This window comes from Pseudophryne corroboree, chromosome 1, assembly GCF_028390025.1.
Source record: "Pseudophryne corroboree isolate aPseCor3 chromosome 1, aPseCor3.hap2, whole genome shotgun sequence".
NCBI classification, from domain to species: domain Eukaryota; kingdom Metazoa; phylum Chordata; class Amphibia; order Anura; family Myobatrachidae; genus Pseudophryne; species Pseudophryne corroboree.
In genome coordinates this window covers 175,663,287-175,682,565 of record NC_086444.1, presented here as the reverse complement: position 1 = coordinate 175,682,565, position 19,279 = coordinate 175,663,287, and the positions used below count along the sequence as shown (strand labels likewise).

The window sequence follows — 19,279 nt, the reverse complement described above, 5'->3', positions numbered from 1 at the left end:
AATATATTACATTTTGAATGCACAGATTTACTACACCCCCAACATGTTAACAGGCCGCGTAGATCAGCTAAGTTGCATTATACACCCCCATAAAAACTGGCATTTTCTCTTCATATCATGCATAAATATCAGCATGTGTGGCCATTTAGTTTACAAATATAATGTGATTACAACTGTGTGAACATCATAGGAATATACAGTATAATACCTTATAAACGTTTATAAAGGAATTGGCTTTGGCTTGGTTTATAAACTTGTTGCTATTTAATTAATCCCATATTTTGATTGGTAGAGAGTGATTTAAAAGCCTGAGAATTAGCATACTGAATTGTATTCGTCTGGGGAAATCACACACTGTGATGAAAACATCAGACAATAGTGTACATCTTTCTGATGGATTAATGATTGAACACATCCATTTACTATATACTATAACACAAACAGAGGAGTGAGGAGCTTGTCTAGTCACACAGTATGAATAAAGAGGTGAGAGTCTAGCATTATACAGAAGATACCAAAGGTTTTTTAATACATCTACACATGTATTTCTCTGATCTTTATGAGGACTAATGGATATCCTTCATCACATTACATTCAAAGTATACTGTTAATTGGTACTTTATATATTCAGTCTGTTTTACACATTGAGATATTTGCATTTCCCAAAAGGACACCCTTTTCCTGTTTTTGTACTGTATATATGTTTATAGGTGGGCAGGTGAAACCATCTAGGTGAAAGCTGCTCTTACTTATTTTGTGGATTTCATCGTGCCACCCACAACTGCACTCAGTGGTGCTGCTCATCTCACCTTTCTACCTTGGTGCTCTGTCTCAACCGCTACTATTTTTTAACTCCCTCACCGGTACCCTTTCCCCTAGAGAATCCAGTTTAGCTGCTCACCCTCACCTTTAATGCAATCACTCTCATACATCTTAGACCACACTCCCTCTCCACTCGTCTTCTTACTGTCGCCTCTCTTCCGATGACTGCCTTCCTCTCCATTCGAAAACTTTTTTTTGAAACTGACCCATTGTATGAGACACGGAGGGAGCCTGCAGGGACCAAACTGTCCTGAAAACACACCTGTTCCTGAAAGCCTACCATCCCTCCTCACAAACTTACGCATTCCCAGTTCACGTCTCAGTTTTACCCCCACTCCCGTAAACTGTAAGACCTCATTGAACAGGCCTCTCTACATTCTTGGTTCCTACCCTGTAAAATTCTGGTCTCCTGTGCACCCCACTCCCAATTGTTGCAGCTCTTATCCTGTCTGAACCTCCCATGGCACTACAAATACCCCCATACTGTGTTTGAAGATTGTATTATATATGAGTGTTTTATTGTCATTTTCCCTACAGACGCTACATTGTGGTGCTGCATCAATAAAAGATAATATAAAAGATATATAATACTTGCATACTAAGATCCAGGTTTATATAAGACACAAAACACACAAGTTTAGATATATGTAATACTGTTAAACAAGTTTGTATAAGATAACTGTCATAATAGCACACAAGTTTATATAAGAACGCACACTAAGTTTATGTAAGATATGTAATACTTACTATAGAACACAATTGTATATGCAGCACATAATATGCTTTATAATATATCCCATGAGGTAGAAACAAATGTTGTGATTAAAACAATAGAACCCAAATAAAATCAGTCTGACTGCAACACAAAGTGTGCACAGCACACGCTGTTCTCCTAGGCTCTGACATAACACTGTGGTTAGGCGTATGTGGGGAGCTACACACCTACACATACACACAGTATATCAGAGTGATAGGCAGAGCACTTTGTGAGCCATTACACTTGTTCTGTTGGTTCCGCAGTACATAGAAAAGGCAATTTCCTATACAAAGTGCCCTTGTACAATATGTGTCAGATTTAATTCTCATTTTGTTTTTACAGTATCCTGAATTACAAAACCAGCATTATATCCATGAGGAAAACCTGCGAGACGACATAAATCCATGTACATTATTCATTTGTTTATAAAAAGAAAATACAATTTCCATTTAAACTGCTGAATGACACACATTACAAAGCCCACTGAAAGCAAATGTGCGCGCTGCTTCCTGCTCCGAGATACCATTTACTGAATTAGCGCGCACTCTGAGACAGGAGCAGTTTGGGATTTTTTTTTTTTTGCTTTCCTGGAAATGTAATTACACAGAACTACGGCTATGTCAGTGAGTCTCATGCAGTGTTAAATGCAGGTGCTAAGCAGCAATATTTCCCCAGCTCAATAAAGGACAGACACTTAGCTTCAGGGAGCTGCATTTACCGTAACGTAATTGCTTCTCATACCCATTTGAAATCTGAATCTGGCTTAAAAAGAAAAGTGTGGCTACACGTTTGTCCAGATGTAACAGATCAGGATAAATTATCCACAGAGGGTGATATGATGATGGCGTGCATAAGCCACCGTGAATAACCGCCGACAAGTTTACAGACAGCTCTGCAATATAGTTTTTGCAGAAACATTGCACAGAGTAATGTCAGGACAATGCGGCTAACTGGGTCCCAAGATGTACAGCCAGCCTTTAGGTCTATGGTGTAATGGCGCTTGTCGTTTCCAAATACATATTCTACTTGCACCATAATCAAAGGCTCCACTGAATATTTACTATTGAATGAAAATTATAATTTGACAGATCTAATGGACACATTTTAGTAGACATGCCTAATAAATGTATTAAAATAAAGCTGGGTTTGAAAGTGTCTTCGAGCAGATCTGTTTTAATACATCGATTTCAACAGATCTGCTTACAGATGCCTCCAAACCCAACCATGCTTACTATGTATTTATGTGCGTGTGTCCGTCAAATAACATAACAACTCTTCCTTGGGGTGTAAAGGTGTCAGGTACTGGTTGTGGCTGCATGACATAATGAAGCATCTAATAGAAACAGTACTTGGGTACAGAGAACAATCATGAGATAAAGATAAGAGGGCGAGTTTAAATATTCTTTTGTGACGCGCTCTCTCAAATCACACATTTTTGTTACATTTAATATGATATAATTAGGTTTTCAGGCCCAGAGCTATTCAATAAAACTGCCTTTCCCACGAGCAGTTAACGCAGGGATAATGCATGCTACCCATACATTCCGTGTAAAACGCAGAATGTATGGTTTTCTCTGCACTATAAACCCTAGTAGTTGCGTTTTCTGGCAGACTTTTCCTCGCAGCACCAGAGGCTATGAGGTTAAGATTGCCCTCTGTGTTTAATGAGCTGGGTACTGCTAACTGAATCAGGCAGCGTGTATAAAAAGCCGAATTGGATTCACCCCCTAACGGGTAAAAAGACATACTAGGCCTAAAGCAAAATCTATGCACAGATGTGAGAATAAGACAACACTGAGATTACCTAGTAATGAGTCGGTGAAGGAAATAAATGCAGACTAATGCCATATTTAAAAAAAGATGTAATTAGACTAGAAAATTCATGATTACAATTCAAAATTACTAGGGCTGCACAAAATCCAGATATTACCCAAATATGAATATCTTTAAATGTAGACTTTCTGCAATTCAGCCAACATTACGCGATTGCTGAGCTTGTTGCGATTTTGCTTTGCATTTATCATTCCAAGGCGCTAAAACGCCAGACCAAGCGTTATTGTCTACGTTCCTCATGGGTCATTTGTGCATGGAAAGTAGGGTATCGGATTCTACTGGTTTTCAAAAGAATCAATCATTATAGAATAAGTACATCCCTAAAGGCTAAGAAATTCTCCACTCAATGACTTTGTTAAATTGGCTTTCGACTACAGAGTGGAACGTTCAGATGATACACTCAGGGGTGAATAGTGCTTGGAGTTCCTTGGAACTATCAACATTCCAATTCCAAGCTATTTGAAATGTCTTCATCTTCTTTCTGATAATAAATAAAACAAGTTTACATGTATTTTTATTGGCTGTTATTAAAACAATAAATGTCTATAATTTCATTATGGTAACTAAAACCATATTAAACAATTCTAACAAATAAATTGCACATTAACCAACATCTTTAATCACTAATTTTATGTAGCTAAAGTTTACAAATTCAATATGTAATGTAAGAACCATATTTACTACCTGCAGACAGGTCCTTGACAAGTAAATGATATACAGAAACAAGACTTGGCCCAGATCATCTCTGATGTAGCAATTACCAGCAATTTGTAGTGGCTGTACACATCACTGATAATCACTGCAGAGTAACATCACTCCAATTACTAAGTAACCATATATATGAGTGCGCAGCTGAAGACTGTACAGAAAGCTTACAAACCTCAACACATCACCTGGGATGCTATAAATGTGCCTCACGGGATGAGCACTATCTGCAACTCACAAACCTCCACCATCACTTAACCACAAATACCTTTGTTATATTGAAGACTCTTCTCAACACATCCCCCACATAAAAGCCTCTGACCATCACCACTGCCCAAGGAAAAGATCAGATAAAAAATAGTATCTTCTTCCATGAGCAACAGCCTGCTTCAGAGACCCAACTCCTGATGCAACATATATATGACTGGTTGCAAGGTGGACTGGTTAAGTGACTAGTGGACTGGACAGTTCCTGTGGTCTGCTATTATCCTGGTGGGCACTTCAAACTTCAGTCTGACACTGCATACTAAGCTTAATATGCAGTCTACAATCATTTCTAAAATATCTACATATGGAGCAGAGTGTACTGCAGTGACTGGTGTTAACTGGCTAAGGAATAACGTTGGGTACACACTTAAATGATATTGGCAAGATTGGTCATATTGGAACGACAAATCATGCATATCATTTACTGTGTGTGCTCCCAACTGTTCGCATGCGATTTCTTCTAATTGGCTGTGCTGCATGACCAATCAGAAGATATCATGTGCAACCCCGATGCAGTTGAATGAAGGATGGAACGACACATCGTTCCATCATTCATTAAATTGCTTAGTGTGTACCTGCAATCGCTGATAGTCTGGGATAAAGGTAATTTGTCTCGACCATCAGCAAGACAGCAGGGTACACACTTACCTGACCTGTCTGCAGACCGCCATATACCCTGGCCGAGCGACCAATTCCGGTAAGCATACACACTTACCGATCGGTTCGCTCAATGTGTCATTTGAATTTTCCCATACAGCAAGCATATGGGCAGTCAGCGGGTCACCTATACACACAGCCAGATGCCATCAGGTATGACACAGAGCCAATGCAATATGTCTGTGGACGACTTTGTTCACATACATATCGTGTGTACACACCCGTCAACCCACAAATGATAGAAGGGATGATATATTGTCCTGTGTGTACCCAACATAAATACCTATCCCCTCTTGTGACAGCTCTTTGATTACTTTAGCTGTGAATAGCTTGGATACATTGCAACAAACATTCTAGCCCTTTACTGCAACTCTGGATGTGTAGTGAAAGATAATATTGTAATAATCCCACCAAATAAGAATGAGATCCTTCGGAATACTTTTGTTGAATATACTGCGATTTGTCTGCAAAGATCCAGGATCTTTGCTGATACAATGACTTAGTAGTATGGAGAAACATCTTATGCTCACCTTTTACAATCCACTAGCCCCTCCAGCTCCTTAGATTTACAAGCTGCTTTCCTTAAAACTTCCTCTGGGATGTCTGCCAGTTGAGCAACATTCAATCCATAACTCCTTGCAGCGACTCCTCGAGTTATCTGATATAAGAATGTAATATTCTCCAGCTTATGCGCAACTTCAGACTCTGTGGATGTAGAATTAAAGAGAATAATGCAAGTGCGATCCTACAGGCATAACAGAAAACTAACTTCTAGTTAAACGATTAAAATAAACTTTCTTTTTCATCCACTAGGGGTCACTGGAGTACTCTTGGGATATGGACGGCTTCTGTAGGAAACAGGGCACTGAATATTTAAATTTAGAACACTCCACCCCTCCATATCCCCGAGTACCTCAGTGTTTTTTCTGTGCTCGAAGTAGCAACATGTCATTGTGGCTGGGTCCACGATTTTTTTTTGAATAAAGTGCCTTTTCTTTTTTCCTACACATCCCTTCCAAAAGGCAGGGTCAGGGATAGTGCAAGCTGCTAATAGCAGCTGTGGCGTGTCGGTCCTCACTGAATGAGCTCCCTCACAGCCACACAGATCCTCCTGCACAGGCTGGCCGGCGCTTGCAGAGTAGCCCCGTCGGAGCCTCACCACAAGCAGCAGGAGTGAAGGTATGTTGAACGGGGCGGTCAGCTCCCGCTGCTGCCCCGCTGTGTGAAGGACATTGGTTTCAGGCGCTGGGATCCCTCTACTGACGGCCGCCGCTGCTCCGGCCGCCGCTTCTCCGAGCCCCACTGCTGCTCCGGCCCGCTGCTCATAGCGCTTCACGGCGCGCTCCCAGTCCCGCTACCCGGCTCCCGCTGGCAGCCCCACAGCTCGCTACCCGCCCCGCATCCGCAACGGAGCAGACGGGGGGGGGGGGGGGGGGGGGCATTACAGTGGCTAATAACGGATATTCTTCATAAGATCAGCGGCACAAGGGCAAGCAGCAGCATCAGGGCTGCAGGGATTTTACACAGGCTGTTTATACAGAGTTATATGTATCAGTTAAGAGCTAGTAACCTGTACTGTGATTATAAGTTTAAGCATGGCAGCCATTTTAACCATGCTTCCTGTGTCTTCCTGCTGTGATTCCAGAACGTTCCAGTACTACATCTCTACTCCACCAGAGGCGCAGGGGTGTTAGTGGGAATTTGGGATCACATTTCATAGTACTGGCCACGTGTACTGCACTTGGCCAGATATATATATATAGAGACACCTTAGTACTATTTTACTGAGTCGTGCAAGTTGTATGTCTTTGTATATTGTATTGTCTGTCGCCATAATGAGTAAGGCACCAGCAAAAACTAAAAAGCATAATTGCAAAGTCTGTAGCAGTGTGTTACCGGATGGATCTACCACATGTACAGTATGTTTTGTGGATTCGGTTCCGAATAAAAATTCTGCTCCGGTTTTAAAGCCAATTTCCTCCCCTGACCCTCCATGGGAAATGCTAGCCAATGTACTGGCTGGGTTGCAATCCGAATTGACCGCCGCTCGACAACAGCGGGAAGCGGCAAGATCTGAGTCTAGGGTGAGACCGCCAGAACTACCGGAGGCGTCTCAGCCTTGCGAAAGGCCCAAATCCATTTTGGGCAGACGGGATAAATTTCATAGGTCTTATGATTTACCTGTTTCGGCTATGTTGCATTCTGACGATTCCATGCCAGACCTCACGGCACAAGATGAGGGTGAGGAGGGCGAAGTGGAGTCAGATAGTGAGGATTTTAATAGCTCTGGTATTGATAATCTCACCAGAGCGGTGCGCCAGTCTCTGAAGTTTACAGAAACTGAGGAGCCTCTCAGAAATGATCAGGTCGTATTTACTAAACGACAGAGAACTCCAATAAGTTTTCCTGTGTCGGAGTCTCTTAATAAGATGTTAGTAGAAACTCGACAGATTCTAGATAAACGGTTTTCTATACCTCGCAGATTTAAGTCTAGTTACCCGTTTCCAGACTCGGTGACATGTACATGGGAGAATCCACCTATAGTTGATTCGTCAGTGTCGAAGCTTACGAAGAAATTAACCATACCAGTGCCAGCGGCTACTACGCTTAAAGACCCTTCAGATCGCAAAATAGAAACTATGCTAAAGTCCATGTATGTAGCAGCAGGAGTGCTGCTGAGACCTGGCTTGGTTGGTATATGGGTCACTAAGGCGCTCATAGTATGGATAACAGAACTTAAGTCTGCCCTCCATGACGAACACCTTATACTTCTTGCTGATCAAATGTGTGAGGCTGCGGAGTATCTCTGTACAGCTTCTACTGACGTCTGTCAGCTCACTTCTCGTATTTCATCGTCGCTAGTTACGGCACGACGAGCACTCTGGCTGCGTTCTTGGCAAGCGGAGGCAGAGGTCAAACGAGGTATAGAGGCGTTACCTTACGATGGCAAGAAGTTGTTTGGTCCTGAATTGGACACATGGATTTCTGAGGCTACGGGAGGAAAGTCTGTTTTCTTACCATTGCCTCCACCGGTTCCAAGAAGGAGGTACTCTGGACCTTCGTTCAAATCCTTTAGACCTCAGTCCTTTCGCGGACGTGGCAGAGGAACAGCCACGCCTGGTAGACGTGGTCGTGGTTTTCAACAAACCAACACAAGTCGTCAGGACGCTAAGGTTACAGACAAGCCAGTGGCATGATGGGCTACCAGCCCATCTCGGTTCTCCGATTGTGGGAGCACGCCTTCAGACGTTCCATTTGGCGTGGTTCCAGACATCCGCGGATGGGTGGATCCGCAATTTAGTGTTAAAAGGTTACAAAATAGAGTTCGACTGTCTTCCGCCACTGCGATTTTTCATGACAGGATTGCCTCTGTCGGACGACAAGAGGGCGGTTCTGCAAGTTGCCATTCAGTCCCTACTGGATTCAGCAGTTTTGATTCCGGTCCCTGTACACCAACAGGGTCAGGGTTATTATTCCAGTCTGTTTGTGGTACCGAAGCCGGATGGCTCAGTCAGGCCAATTTTGAACTTAAAGGGTCTCAATCGGTACGTAACTTACTACAGATTCAAGATGGAATCTCTGCGCTCAGTGATTGCAGGTTTAGAGCCAAAGGAATTCATGATTGCGCTAGATCTCAAGGATGCGTACTTACACATTCCGATTTGGCAGCCTCATCAGAGGTTCTTGCGGTTTGCAATACGCCAGAACCATTACCAGTTTCAGGCTCTACCGTTTGGCCTATCGTCAGCGCCTCGGGTATTCACCAAAGTGATGTCTGTGATAATAGCTCATCTCAGATCCCTGGGAGTGACGATAGTTCCGTATTTAGACGATCTGCTCATCAAAGCCCCGTCTCAACAGATGCTTCTCCAACATGCGCTGCTAACGTACAATGTACTAGTTCACCACGGTTGGATTGTCAACTTCAAAAAATCACATCTCATTCCGTCTCAACGCCTTCAATTCCTAGGTATGATTCTCGATACAGTGAATCAAAGAATTTACCTACCACAACAGAAAGTACAGATGATTGGTCATCTAGTACAATTAGTACTCAAGCCACGCACAGTTTCGGTACATTTGTGCATTCGCCTCTTAGGAACAATGGTGGCGGCTTTCGAAGAGCTTCAGTTCGGAAGATTTCACTCACGTCCTTTTCAACTGGATGTGCTCGCACAGTGGTCGGGCTCGCATCTGCAAATTCACCACAGGATGAGGTTGTCGCCAAGAGCAAGGGTGTCTCTACTCTGGTGGCTCAAGGAACACAATTTAACCGCAGGGAAACTATTCGGCGGATGGAATTGGATAATTCTAACGACGGACGAGAGTCTCAGAGGTTGGGGAGCTGTAGTTCAAAATTGTCAACTCCAGGGTCTCTGGGCGGATCACGAAAGATTGCTGTCTATAAATGTCCTGGAGCTCTGCGCAATTTACAATGCACTACGACAAGCAGTACACATGCTTCGATCTCAGACTGTCCAAGTGCAGTCAGACAACGCAACGGCAGTCGCATACATCAACAAACAAGGAGGAACAAAGAGCCGCATGGCAATGCGGGAAGTAGCTCGAATCCTCAATTGGGCAGAATATCACCAGGTGATATTGTCGGCGGTGTTCATTCCGGGAGTGGACAACTGGGAGGCGGATTATCTCAGCCGTCGGGATTTTCATCCAGGAGAATGGGCATTAAATCCAGAGGTGTTTCACATGTTGGTTCAGAGGTGGGGTTACCCTCAGGTGGACCTGATGGCGTCTCGCCACAATCACCAAACACCCCAGTATGTGTCCAGAACGAGAGATCCAAAGGCAGTGGCGGTGGATGCTCTCACAATCGCGTGGCCGTACAGCCTTGTGTATCTGTTTCCACCGTTTCCGCTGCTCCCTCTAGTGCTAAAACGGATCAAAAGAGAGTCAGTCACAGTCATACTAGTGGCGCCTCATTGGCCTCGAAGAGCTTGGTTCTCGGATCTCCACGGACTACTCGCAGACGATCCTTGGCCGCTCACTCTACGTCCGGACTTGTTACAACAGGGTCCGTTTCTTTACCCCGATTTAGCGCGGCTGCGTTTGACGGGGTGGCTGTTGAGACCGCCCTCTTAAGAAGAGAGGGCATTCCAGAATCGGTTATACCAACCATGCTACGAGCTAGGAAGCCGGTTACGGTAGCGCATTATTACAGAATTTGGCGTGCCTATATAGGTTGGTGTGAAACTCGAAAGTTTCCGACATCATCTTTCAAGTTATCCCGTCTTTTGTTATTTCTACAAACGGGGTTAGATGGAGGACTGCGTTTATCTACACTAAAGGTGCAGGTATCTACTTTGTCAATTTACTTTCAAAGAAGATTGGCTCTATTGCCGTCTATACACACTTTTCTGCAAGGTGTCCTCAGAGTTCAGCCTCCATTCATTCCACCTACAGCGCCATGGGACTTGAATCTGGTTTTAGATTTTTTACAGTCTTCATATTTTGAACCCTTATAGCAAGTGGATATAAAGTTTCTCACTTGGAAAACAATTTTTCTTCTAGCCTTAGCTTCTGCAAGGCGTGTTTCAGATTTGGGTGCCTTGTCATGCAAGCCACTGTATTTGGTGTTTCATGATGACAGAGCGGAACTTCGGACGAATCCCGCTTTCTTACCAAAGGTAGTGTCATCTTTTCACATCAATCAACCAATAGTAGTTCCTGTGTTGACATCACATTCGGGAACTCTGGATGTGGTACGCGCTTTACGCGTTTATGTATCCCGAACGTCTACAGTTCGTAAGACGGATACGTTGTTTGTTCTCTATGATGCTGCCAAGCTGGGTTGGCCAGCGTCTAAGCAGACCTTATCCAGATGGATAAAACTGACCATACGTCAGGCTTACCTTCATGCTAGGTTACAGCCGCCTACATCAGTAACAGCTCATTCCACACGTTCTGTGGGAACTTCATGGGCAGCTGGTCGTGGAGCTTCTACGACGCAGCTTTGCCGTGCGGCTACATGGTCTTCAGTGCACACGTTTGTGCGCTTTTACAAGTTTGATACGTTTGCGGCATCAGCATCTAGCTTTGGCCGCCTAGTGTTACAGGTGCCAAACAGCTCTCCCGCCCACGGGGGAAGCTTTGGTACGTCCCAAGAGTACTCCAGTGACCCATAGTGGATGAAAAAGAAAATAGGATTTTGGTACTTACCAGGTAAATCCTTTTCTTTGAATCCATAGGGGGCACTGGACGCCCACCCAGAGCAGTTTTACCTGGTTTGTGGTAAGTTCAGGGGATCTTATGGTAACACACTCTCACCGACTGGTTCAAATGATCACGTGCTGGTTATGGTGTCAACTGTTTAGTTGTCAGTAACGTTATGTGTCAACTTCGTTGTTGTCCGTTATGTTATATGTAATACTCCATTGTCAACCTCTCTATAGTTCCTGTTCGGCTCAGTAAAAAACACTGAGGTACTCGGGGATATGGAGGGGTGGAGTGTTCTAAATTTAAATATTCAGTGCCCTGTTTCCTACGGAAGCCGTCCATATCCCAAGAGTACTCCAGTGCCCCCTATGGATTCAAAGAAAAGGATTTACCTGGTAAGTACCAAAATCCTATTTTTGTTGACACAATGTTATACATACAATTATGGTGGGAAAAAATAAATAAATAATTTACAACACTACTGCTATGTACAACAAATAGAAATGTATATAATGAATATAACACAATTCAACAATACTTTTGAAAATATAATTAACCAAATGTCATGACTCCAATACTTGCTATCGTACTATAATGTTGGGATGCAGGGAAGCTGCTTAGAGGTGAATACACAGCAATACTTATAACGACTCCCATGCACCACATTTACATATTATGCATGCCATTTATCTATGCTACCTCCTAGTCAGGGAGAGCATAAAACAACGGTTTTCCCTTCATGCTTACATTACGCACTAGGAAAAATGTAAAACATGTATTAACTTAAAAATGACAACAACCGACAGTAATCAAAATATCTATTTACAATAAATGTCAAATATTACTTTGACATAGGCAAAGATTCCAAGAAAAAGCCTCTTGCACAAACTGCTAAAATCTCCTGGTGATAAGCACATTTTATTTTGTACAAAAGCACTTGTCCATCTTACACTTGCAGCACATCCAGATCCAGTTTTTGGAAATGTAAAAATGCAGGATGGCATGCCCAACTGGTAATGTGCCTAGCAGAATGATAAATATGTTATGTGGAAGTGCTCTCTTATTCATTTCAAATGTTTGTTATTTCTCCTAAAATACTACTTGATTAAACCACATTCACGTGCAAATATTTTGAAATGATATCTTGTTAGTATTATATTGAATATTTTTATTTCCTTTTTACAAATGGAGCAGGAAATTTGCTTTTTACACTTAAAAAAGGTCTAGAATATGTAAATGTACACGGGCAGTACAGACAAAGGGATGGGACATGACATCGCTGAGGACAAGTATAAAATAATTATTTTTGCGGCCCACACCCAGAGAACACCTCAGTAAATGCACTATCTTCACACCAATAATTGTATTTACATCTTTTCCAGCACAACGTCATGTAATTATTATATGTGGGGGTAAAATGAAGAGCACAAGTGCCTCTAGACTCCAACTAGTTAGGAAAGGCCACAACCAATCCAAAACTTACCAACCTAAAAAACACCTCAACAAAAAAGAATCTGTCACCTGACAGAAATATATGTTATGGTAATAAATTACCGTTGATAACGGTATTTCTCCTAAGTCCACAGGTTCCACAGGATAACATTGGGATATGATGAAGCGACAGCGGATTTGCACCAATCGGTCAAAGTTTTCCGGCCTTCCAGCATGCAATGGACCCGTCCATATACCCCCACCTCCTGGCTCAGGAAAATCAGTTGTATTCCCAAAGCTCAAGGCAGGATCATCATAGATAGCCCTAATCAGGCGAGAAGAACACACATACACACCCTTCCGTACAAGAAGGAAGAGGTTAGTGAGTAAAAGGATACTCAAATCAGGTGCGTCAGGGTGGGATCCCTGTGGACTTAGGAGAAATACCGTTATCAACTGTAAGTTCTTACCATAACATATATTTCTTCGGCAGGGTCCACAGGTTATCCACAGGATAACATTGGGATTTTTCAAAGCAATTTAGTGGTGGGGACGCTCCTGATTGGACAGGAGAATCCTTCGCCCGAATTCAGCGTCATGATAGACAAAGGTATCCATGGCATAATGTCTAATGAATGTGTTAATGGAAGACCATGTGGCTGCCTTACATATCTGTTCTGTGAAGCACCATGTTGTGCTGCCCATGATGGACCTACCTTACGAGTAGAGTGAGCAGAGACATTAGCCGGAACAGGGAGATCAGCTTGAGAATATGCTTCTGAAATAGTCATCCGAAGCCACCTTGCCAGTGCCGGCTTACCCTCTCTTGTGAAATCCGTAGAGAATGAAGAGAGAATCTGTATTTCTGATGGCACTGGTACATTCCACGTAGATCCCTAAGGCATGGACCACGTCCAGCAATGTATCTCCCACAGAAAGGCCCGGTACCTGGAAAGCCGGGACCACAATTTCTTTGTTAAGGTGGAATTTAGACTACACCTTGGGAAGATACCCAGATCTAGTTCTGAGAACTGCTTTTTCGGATAAAAAAAAAAATCAGAAATGGGGAACGACATGACAATGCCCCTAAATCTGACACTCCTCTAGTTGACGCCATGGCCAGTAGAAAGAGAACTTTAGCTGTCAATCATTTAAGATTTACTTTATTAAGTGGTTCAAATGGGGCAACTTGAAGGGCCTTTAGGACTAAATTTAAGTCCCAAGGCACTGTAGGAGGAGCAAAAGGAGGCTAAATGCGCAGCGTTCCCTGGAAAAGAGTATGCACATTCTGTAAGTTGGCAATTTTCTGTTGGAACCATACAGTCAAGGCTGACACTTGCACTCTCAAGTAAGCCACCTTCAAACCTTTATCCATTCCTGAATGAAGGAATGCTAAGACCCTGGAAACTCTGAAAGACTTAGGGTCCATTTACCGTTCACTGCACCAATGAATATAGGTTTGCAATATTCAGTGATAAATGTGAGCTGAGGAAGGTTTTCTTGCTCTGAGCATTGTTTGAAATTACCTGTTGTGAGAATCCTCTTGACTTCAGGATAGAGGTTTCAAGAGCCATGCCGTCAAAGACAGTTGATCCTGATGTCTGTGATAACAAGGACCCTGCATTAGTAGATCTGGACGTTGAGGGAGCAGGAGTGGAGCATCATAAGCCAGATGAAAGTCCCATCTCACCGACAGGGCATCCACAAAGATCGCTCTGGGATCCTTTGTTCTTGACCCGTATGCAAGAACTTTGTTGTTCTGATGGGACGCCATGAGATCTATGGCAACCCCCACGTGTCTACTAGAGTCTGGAAGACCTCCGGGTGTAGAGCCCATTCGCTTGCCTGAATGGCGTGTCTACTGAGAAAATCCGCTTCCCAGTTTAGGACTCCTGGAACGAACACTGCGGACAAGGCTGTATGATGAAGTTCTGCCCACTTTAGTATGTGACTTACTTCCTTCATCGCTTTTCGGCTGCGAGTTCCTACCTGATGGTTGAGGTACGCTACTGCCGTCGCATTGTCCTTACGGATCTGAGCTGGTTTTCCCCGAAGAGTGTCCTTTGCCTGAATCAGTGCCATGTATATGGCCCGAATTTTCTATATATTTATTGGCAGGCAACCTTATTCCTTGGTCCATATCCCCTGGAAAAACAACTTTCCTGACACCTGACACTGCTCCCCAGCCCTGGAGACTGGCATCTGTTGTCAGAATTTCCCAATCTGACATCCAAAAGGGTCTTCCCTTGCCCAGATGGGATGTCTGTAGCCACCAGGCTAATGACCTTCTTACGTCTATCGTAAGAACCATAGTCTGCGTTTATATCGTCTGATGCAACCTGAATCCTCATCTGAAATGTGTAGTCTGTGAGGATGAAGATTTACTTACCACTGGCTTATCAGCCTGTTTCTTTTGAGAGGCTGCTGCTGGAAGTGATAAACCGCAGGTGGGAAGCTGCATGTAAGGGTTAATCGTGTAACCTATCCCTGGTACAGGAGCTGGAGGAATTATCTGTTCAGCTATACTGGATAATGTCTGTGCAAACATAGCCCAAGGTGGATCAAGCTGCACCTGAATCTGCCTGGTGAAAGCTAAAACAATTTGCACACAAACCATCCTCAACCAGATCCTGAGAGGTTAACACAGCTTTGCAAGACAAACATGATATGAGTGTTGGTGTTGCTGTGAGTGTATCTTCCTCACCTTTGCCGCTCTTAGACATGATAAATAATCAACACTTCAACAGTGTACTACGCAATTTGTAACTGTAATCACTTTAAGCTTTTTAAAGTGACCTACAATCCAACCCTACCCATGCACCAGCATTGAGGATCGGAATAGAAAAAAACTGACAGAATATATAGTAATGTCAGCAATCACACTAGCAGTCAGTCACATTTTATACATTAGTATAATAAGCAATATGAGCACATCATCAACTACAACTACATTTCAAGTATGTAGGAGAACATATTACTGAATCATGTTTAAACAGATCTACAGTATTGAGACGCATAGCGAAAGAAACAACAGTAACAGTATACAGACTCATATGCAATAGTCACTTATCTAACTATTCGTACTCAAAAAGGTAGATAGAGACAGTGATGTATTACCCGTACTCAGTAGGAGTGGGATACAGAGAGACTCATCTCGCATCCAGGACCGATCAATACTTTTGCAAACGCAGAGTGGATCCAGATGCTACTAGTGTACACTGCCGCTCCATGAACCTATAGTGAACACAGACGCACCAGTCACACAGCCGCCTATGCTGCGACTTGGTCCACTTCAAGTGCAGCGTCTGAGACGGAAGCGGGAAACTATTCATGGCGGGAGACTCGGAGGAAACTGGTCATGAACCGGGGGGAGGGGCGACCAGGAGAGCATCTGACTCCCCACTGCTGACATCAACCCTAGGGATCGCGGCCTCATACTAGTCCTGGAGCCTCTGATCGCTAAGGCCTAGCACTGGTGCACCCGAGGTGGCAGCCGCGTCAGTGACTGTTTGGTAGTCTCCTCCCAAAACAATGCACCTTTGTCCATATTCCCCTTCTAAGCGGAACCGATGCCTTACCTTCTCCCCATGCTCCGGCCACAGCCCGGTAACGTCTGCTGGACCTGCTAGTATATCCGACACCGACGCCCGCCGAAACAGCACTGTCATGCGGAGAGTTGTTGGAGCGCCTCATTCTAAGGTACGTATAAGACGCTTTTTAGAAAGATCACTCAAGAAAAAATAGTAAGACTATAAACATAAAATAAGAAAGCTTAGGGCTGCTAAAAAAACAGCAGCCCTCTGACCATGGTCTGGCTCCTGCAGCACCAAACAAAAAAACTGATTTGCTGAGCCAGGAGGCGGGGATATATGGACGGGCCCGTTGCATGCTGGGAGACCGAAAAGCTTTGACCGATAGGTGCAAATCCGCTGTCGCTTCATCATATCCCATTGTTATCCTGTGGATAACTTGTGGACCCTGCCAGAGAAACGACCATTTTGAACGTCAAGCTTATCACACAAAATCAGGACCAAATGTTTGTGCATGTGGCATTTAGATTGCAGAGGGTCACAATTATACTATTGACAATAGCTTCCAGTATGTTTAAACATAGAGTAAACTTCAGTGTCAGGATTACATGAACTAACTTTTATCTATCAACATGCACTGCTACAACAATCATTCAGCCAACGTTCCGCAATAAACATAGCCTAAATCACTCACAACTGTAATATGCATGGGGCAGATTTTCCCTTGAGTAAAGAGAATGTAAATGTGATCGTACATTATAGAAACATAAATAACGGGAAATTAAAGGTTAAGCAACACAATATAATGAGAAGACATTTCATTGCCTGCTTGCCATCATACCGTTTTCTGTCCCTTGGTCTTCATCAAGGAAAAAAGCCATATGGTAGTTCCCAACAAAAGCTGGGTAACGCTTTTCCAGTTCACATAATGGAGGATAATGTGTAACAAACAATGTTAATGATGTCACCTGGATATAAAACACACACATTTGCAAAATAATGATAAGGAGGTAGAAAATACATGTGGGGAAAAGTAACAAAGCCCTCTCTAAGGTGGTATTAAAGTGATTATGCATACATAAGCCTAAAGGTGCATTTTACATCTGTGATTGCACTGTAATGATTAAAGTATTGATAATGTCTGTATTATCTTAGACCGTAAAGCTATACCTCTAAATACACTTTTACCCTGGAGCCGCTATGGCCGCTAGACCGAACACACGTGCTACGCACTTTGTACGCTATTTGCGTACAGAGTCCCGCACGTGGTACGTATTTGGCGTACATACGCCGCGCTGAGTGTACAGAGTACACACAGCGTGCGCACACACAATTGATAACCTTTAAACCTTGATAGTGATACAATGCAATAATACGATTACGCTTTAAACCCTTAGCAGCAAAGTACTGCAACAATGTTATACCTTAAACCTTAAGTAGCGCTGACAGTATAAAGTACCCGCAGTGCGTTCACCTTATCAAGACTTATAAACCTTATACAGATAAATATACTTTAAAACCCTTGCAGGAAAGTGAAGACACAACACCGATTTGTAGTTGAAACCACTGGGTTTTAAGGCCACCGTGGATTATTCCAAAAAGGTAAAACAGTACAAATCATACACTACAGGCGAACAAGATAAATCTAAACAGAATAATGGCTACAGAGAATGTACATACGTGAGAATGTTCGCAAGCGCAACCCGGCCGGTCCTCCGCTAGTCAGATAGAAAGCGTTCAGAGTCTTCTCTCCGGCCAGGCAACAATGGGCTTTTTATACACAACTTACATACACAATACAATGGTCACTGTAAATGCATTGTCCATTGGACACAGAGATGTGTCTTTTCATTACAGGAGAGGTCATAGGTTGATTTGAATAGATGGGCGATGTCTTTCTCCAACTGCTCTGGTGGGTGGTATCCACTGGATTCCCGCCGCATACATAATATACAGTAAATACAGTTAATATCTATATTCTACTTTTGCACATAACTATACGCTGGAACATGCGATCTTTCTCTAACCAATACCGGAATGTTACTCTTAAAATACCCTACAGCTGGATACTAGACATCACCTTCTAACCTTTATCTGACCCTTCCTATCATGCAAAGGTAAATCCCTTAGTCCTGGAACTGTTTAAACTATTAATACTCGCTGACGTGGTGCAGGGGAGCTATGGGTACAAAATGCACTATTTTGGTTAAATATGTAATGTTCTAATAACCCTCTACGTGCTCACAAACTCTACCGTAAATGCGCATACCACGTGCTAAGGCGCATGGCCGTGGGAAGCTACTTTACGCAAATTGCGGATATGTGCACGCACGGCAGACTGAGTGCACGCGCAGCGGGCATGTGCATGGGGTTAGTACAGGGTATATGCATTACAATATTTTTCGACTTTGACAGTATGCAAGGTACATTTTACTTGTGGTACTGTAGTGTCATGAATATAGTTTGCTAGGTCCATTTTACCTGCGTTATTGTACTATAATGATCTTTGTACTGTACAGAATGTGTGGTACATTTTGCATGTGCTATTGTACTGTAACATCATAACAATAATGTCAGCGCCGGCAGCTGTGCGCACCCAAATGGAGCAATACTTGAACTGCTCCATCAGGTGCAATCTAGTGGCTGCCGATGCGCAAAACACTTGAATTTCCCCCATAGGATGAGGAGCAGTGTTAGCCTTTCATTATACAGGATCAGAACAGTCTGCTTGTGCATCCTAATCGCATTGTGTTGTGACGAAAATACATTTTCAGTAAAAAAAAAAAAAAAAAAAAAGACGCCTGATGTTAGCAGAGTTGCACGGGACCTGGAACCGCAGTCACGCCAGGCATCTCACGCTGCATAGCGTATTGAGGCAAGATGTATGAGGACACATCTGTAAATTTCAATATTTAAACTTTTAATATTTGTTTTTAAATATAATTAATTAAGATTCAACTTTTTAAACACTGTAATCTAATCACAATCACTTCCCTTGTTTGTTGGACTGAATGTAGTTAGTTCCTTAGCTATATTTTCTCTAATCAATTTAGAGTGCCAGTCAATTCAATTTCCTAATTCATAGGAGAGCTCCAAACAAGGA

General features: G+C 43.1%; 1 protein-coding gene across 3 annotated transcripts in view; it reads right to left on the bottom strand.

Moving 5' to 3' along the window:
* Positions 1-500: 500 nt before the first annotated feature.
* MSH3 (mutS homolog 3) overlaps positions 501-19,279 on the bottom strand; it is a 534,775-nt gene continuing 515,996 nt past the window's right edge. For all 3 annotated transcript variants that reach the window (XM_063963915.1, XM_063963914.1, XM_063963916.1), the window contains 3 exons: positions 17,018-17,144; positions 5,572-5,746; positions 501-3,893 (listed from right to left, as the gene is read on the bottom strand). In XM_063963915.1, the coding sequence (XP_063819985.1) occupies positions 3,800-3,893; positions 5,572-5,746; positions 17,018-17,144 (396 nt within the window). In that variant the 3' untranslated portion in view covers positions 501-3,799. The remainder of the gene's footprint in view (positions 3,894-5,571; positions 5,747-17,017; positions 17,145-19,279) is intronic.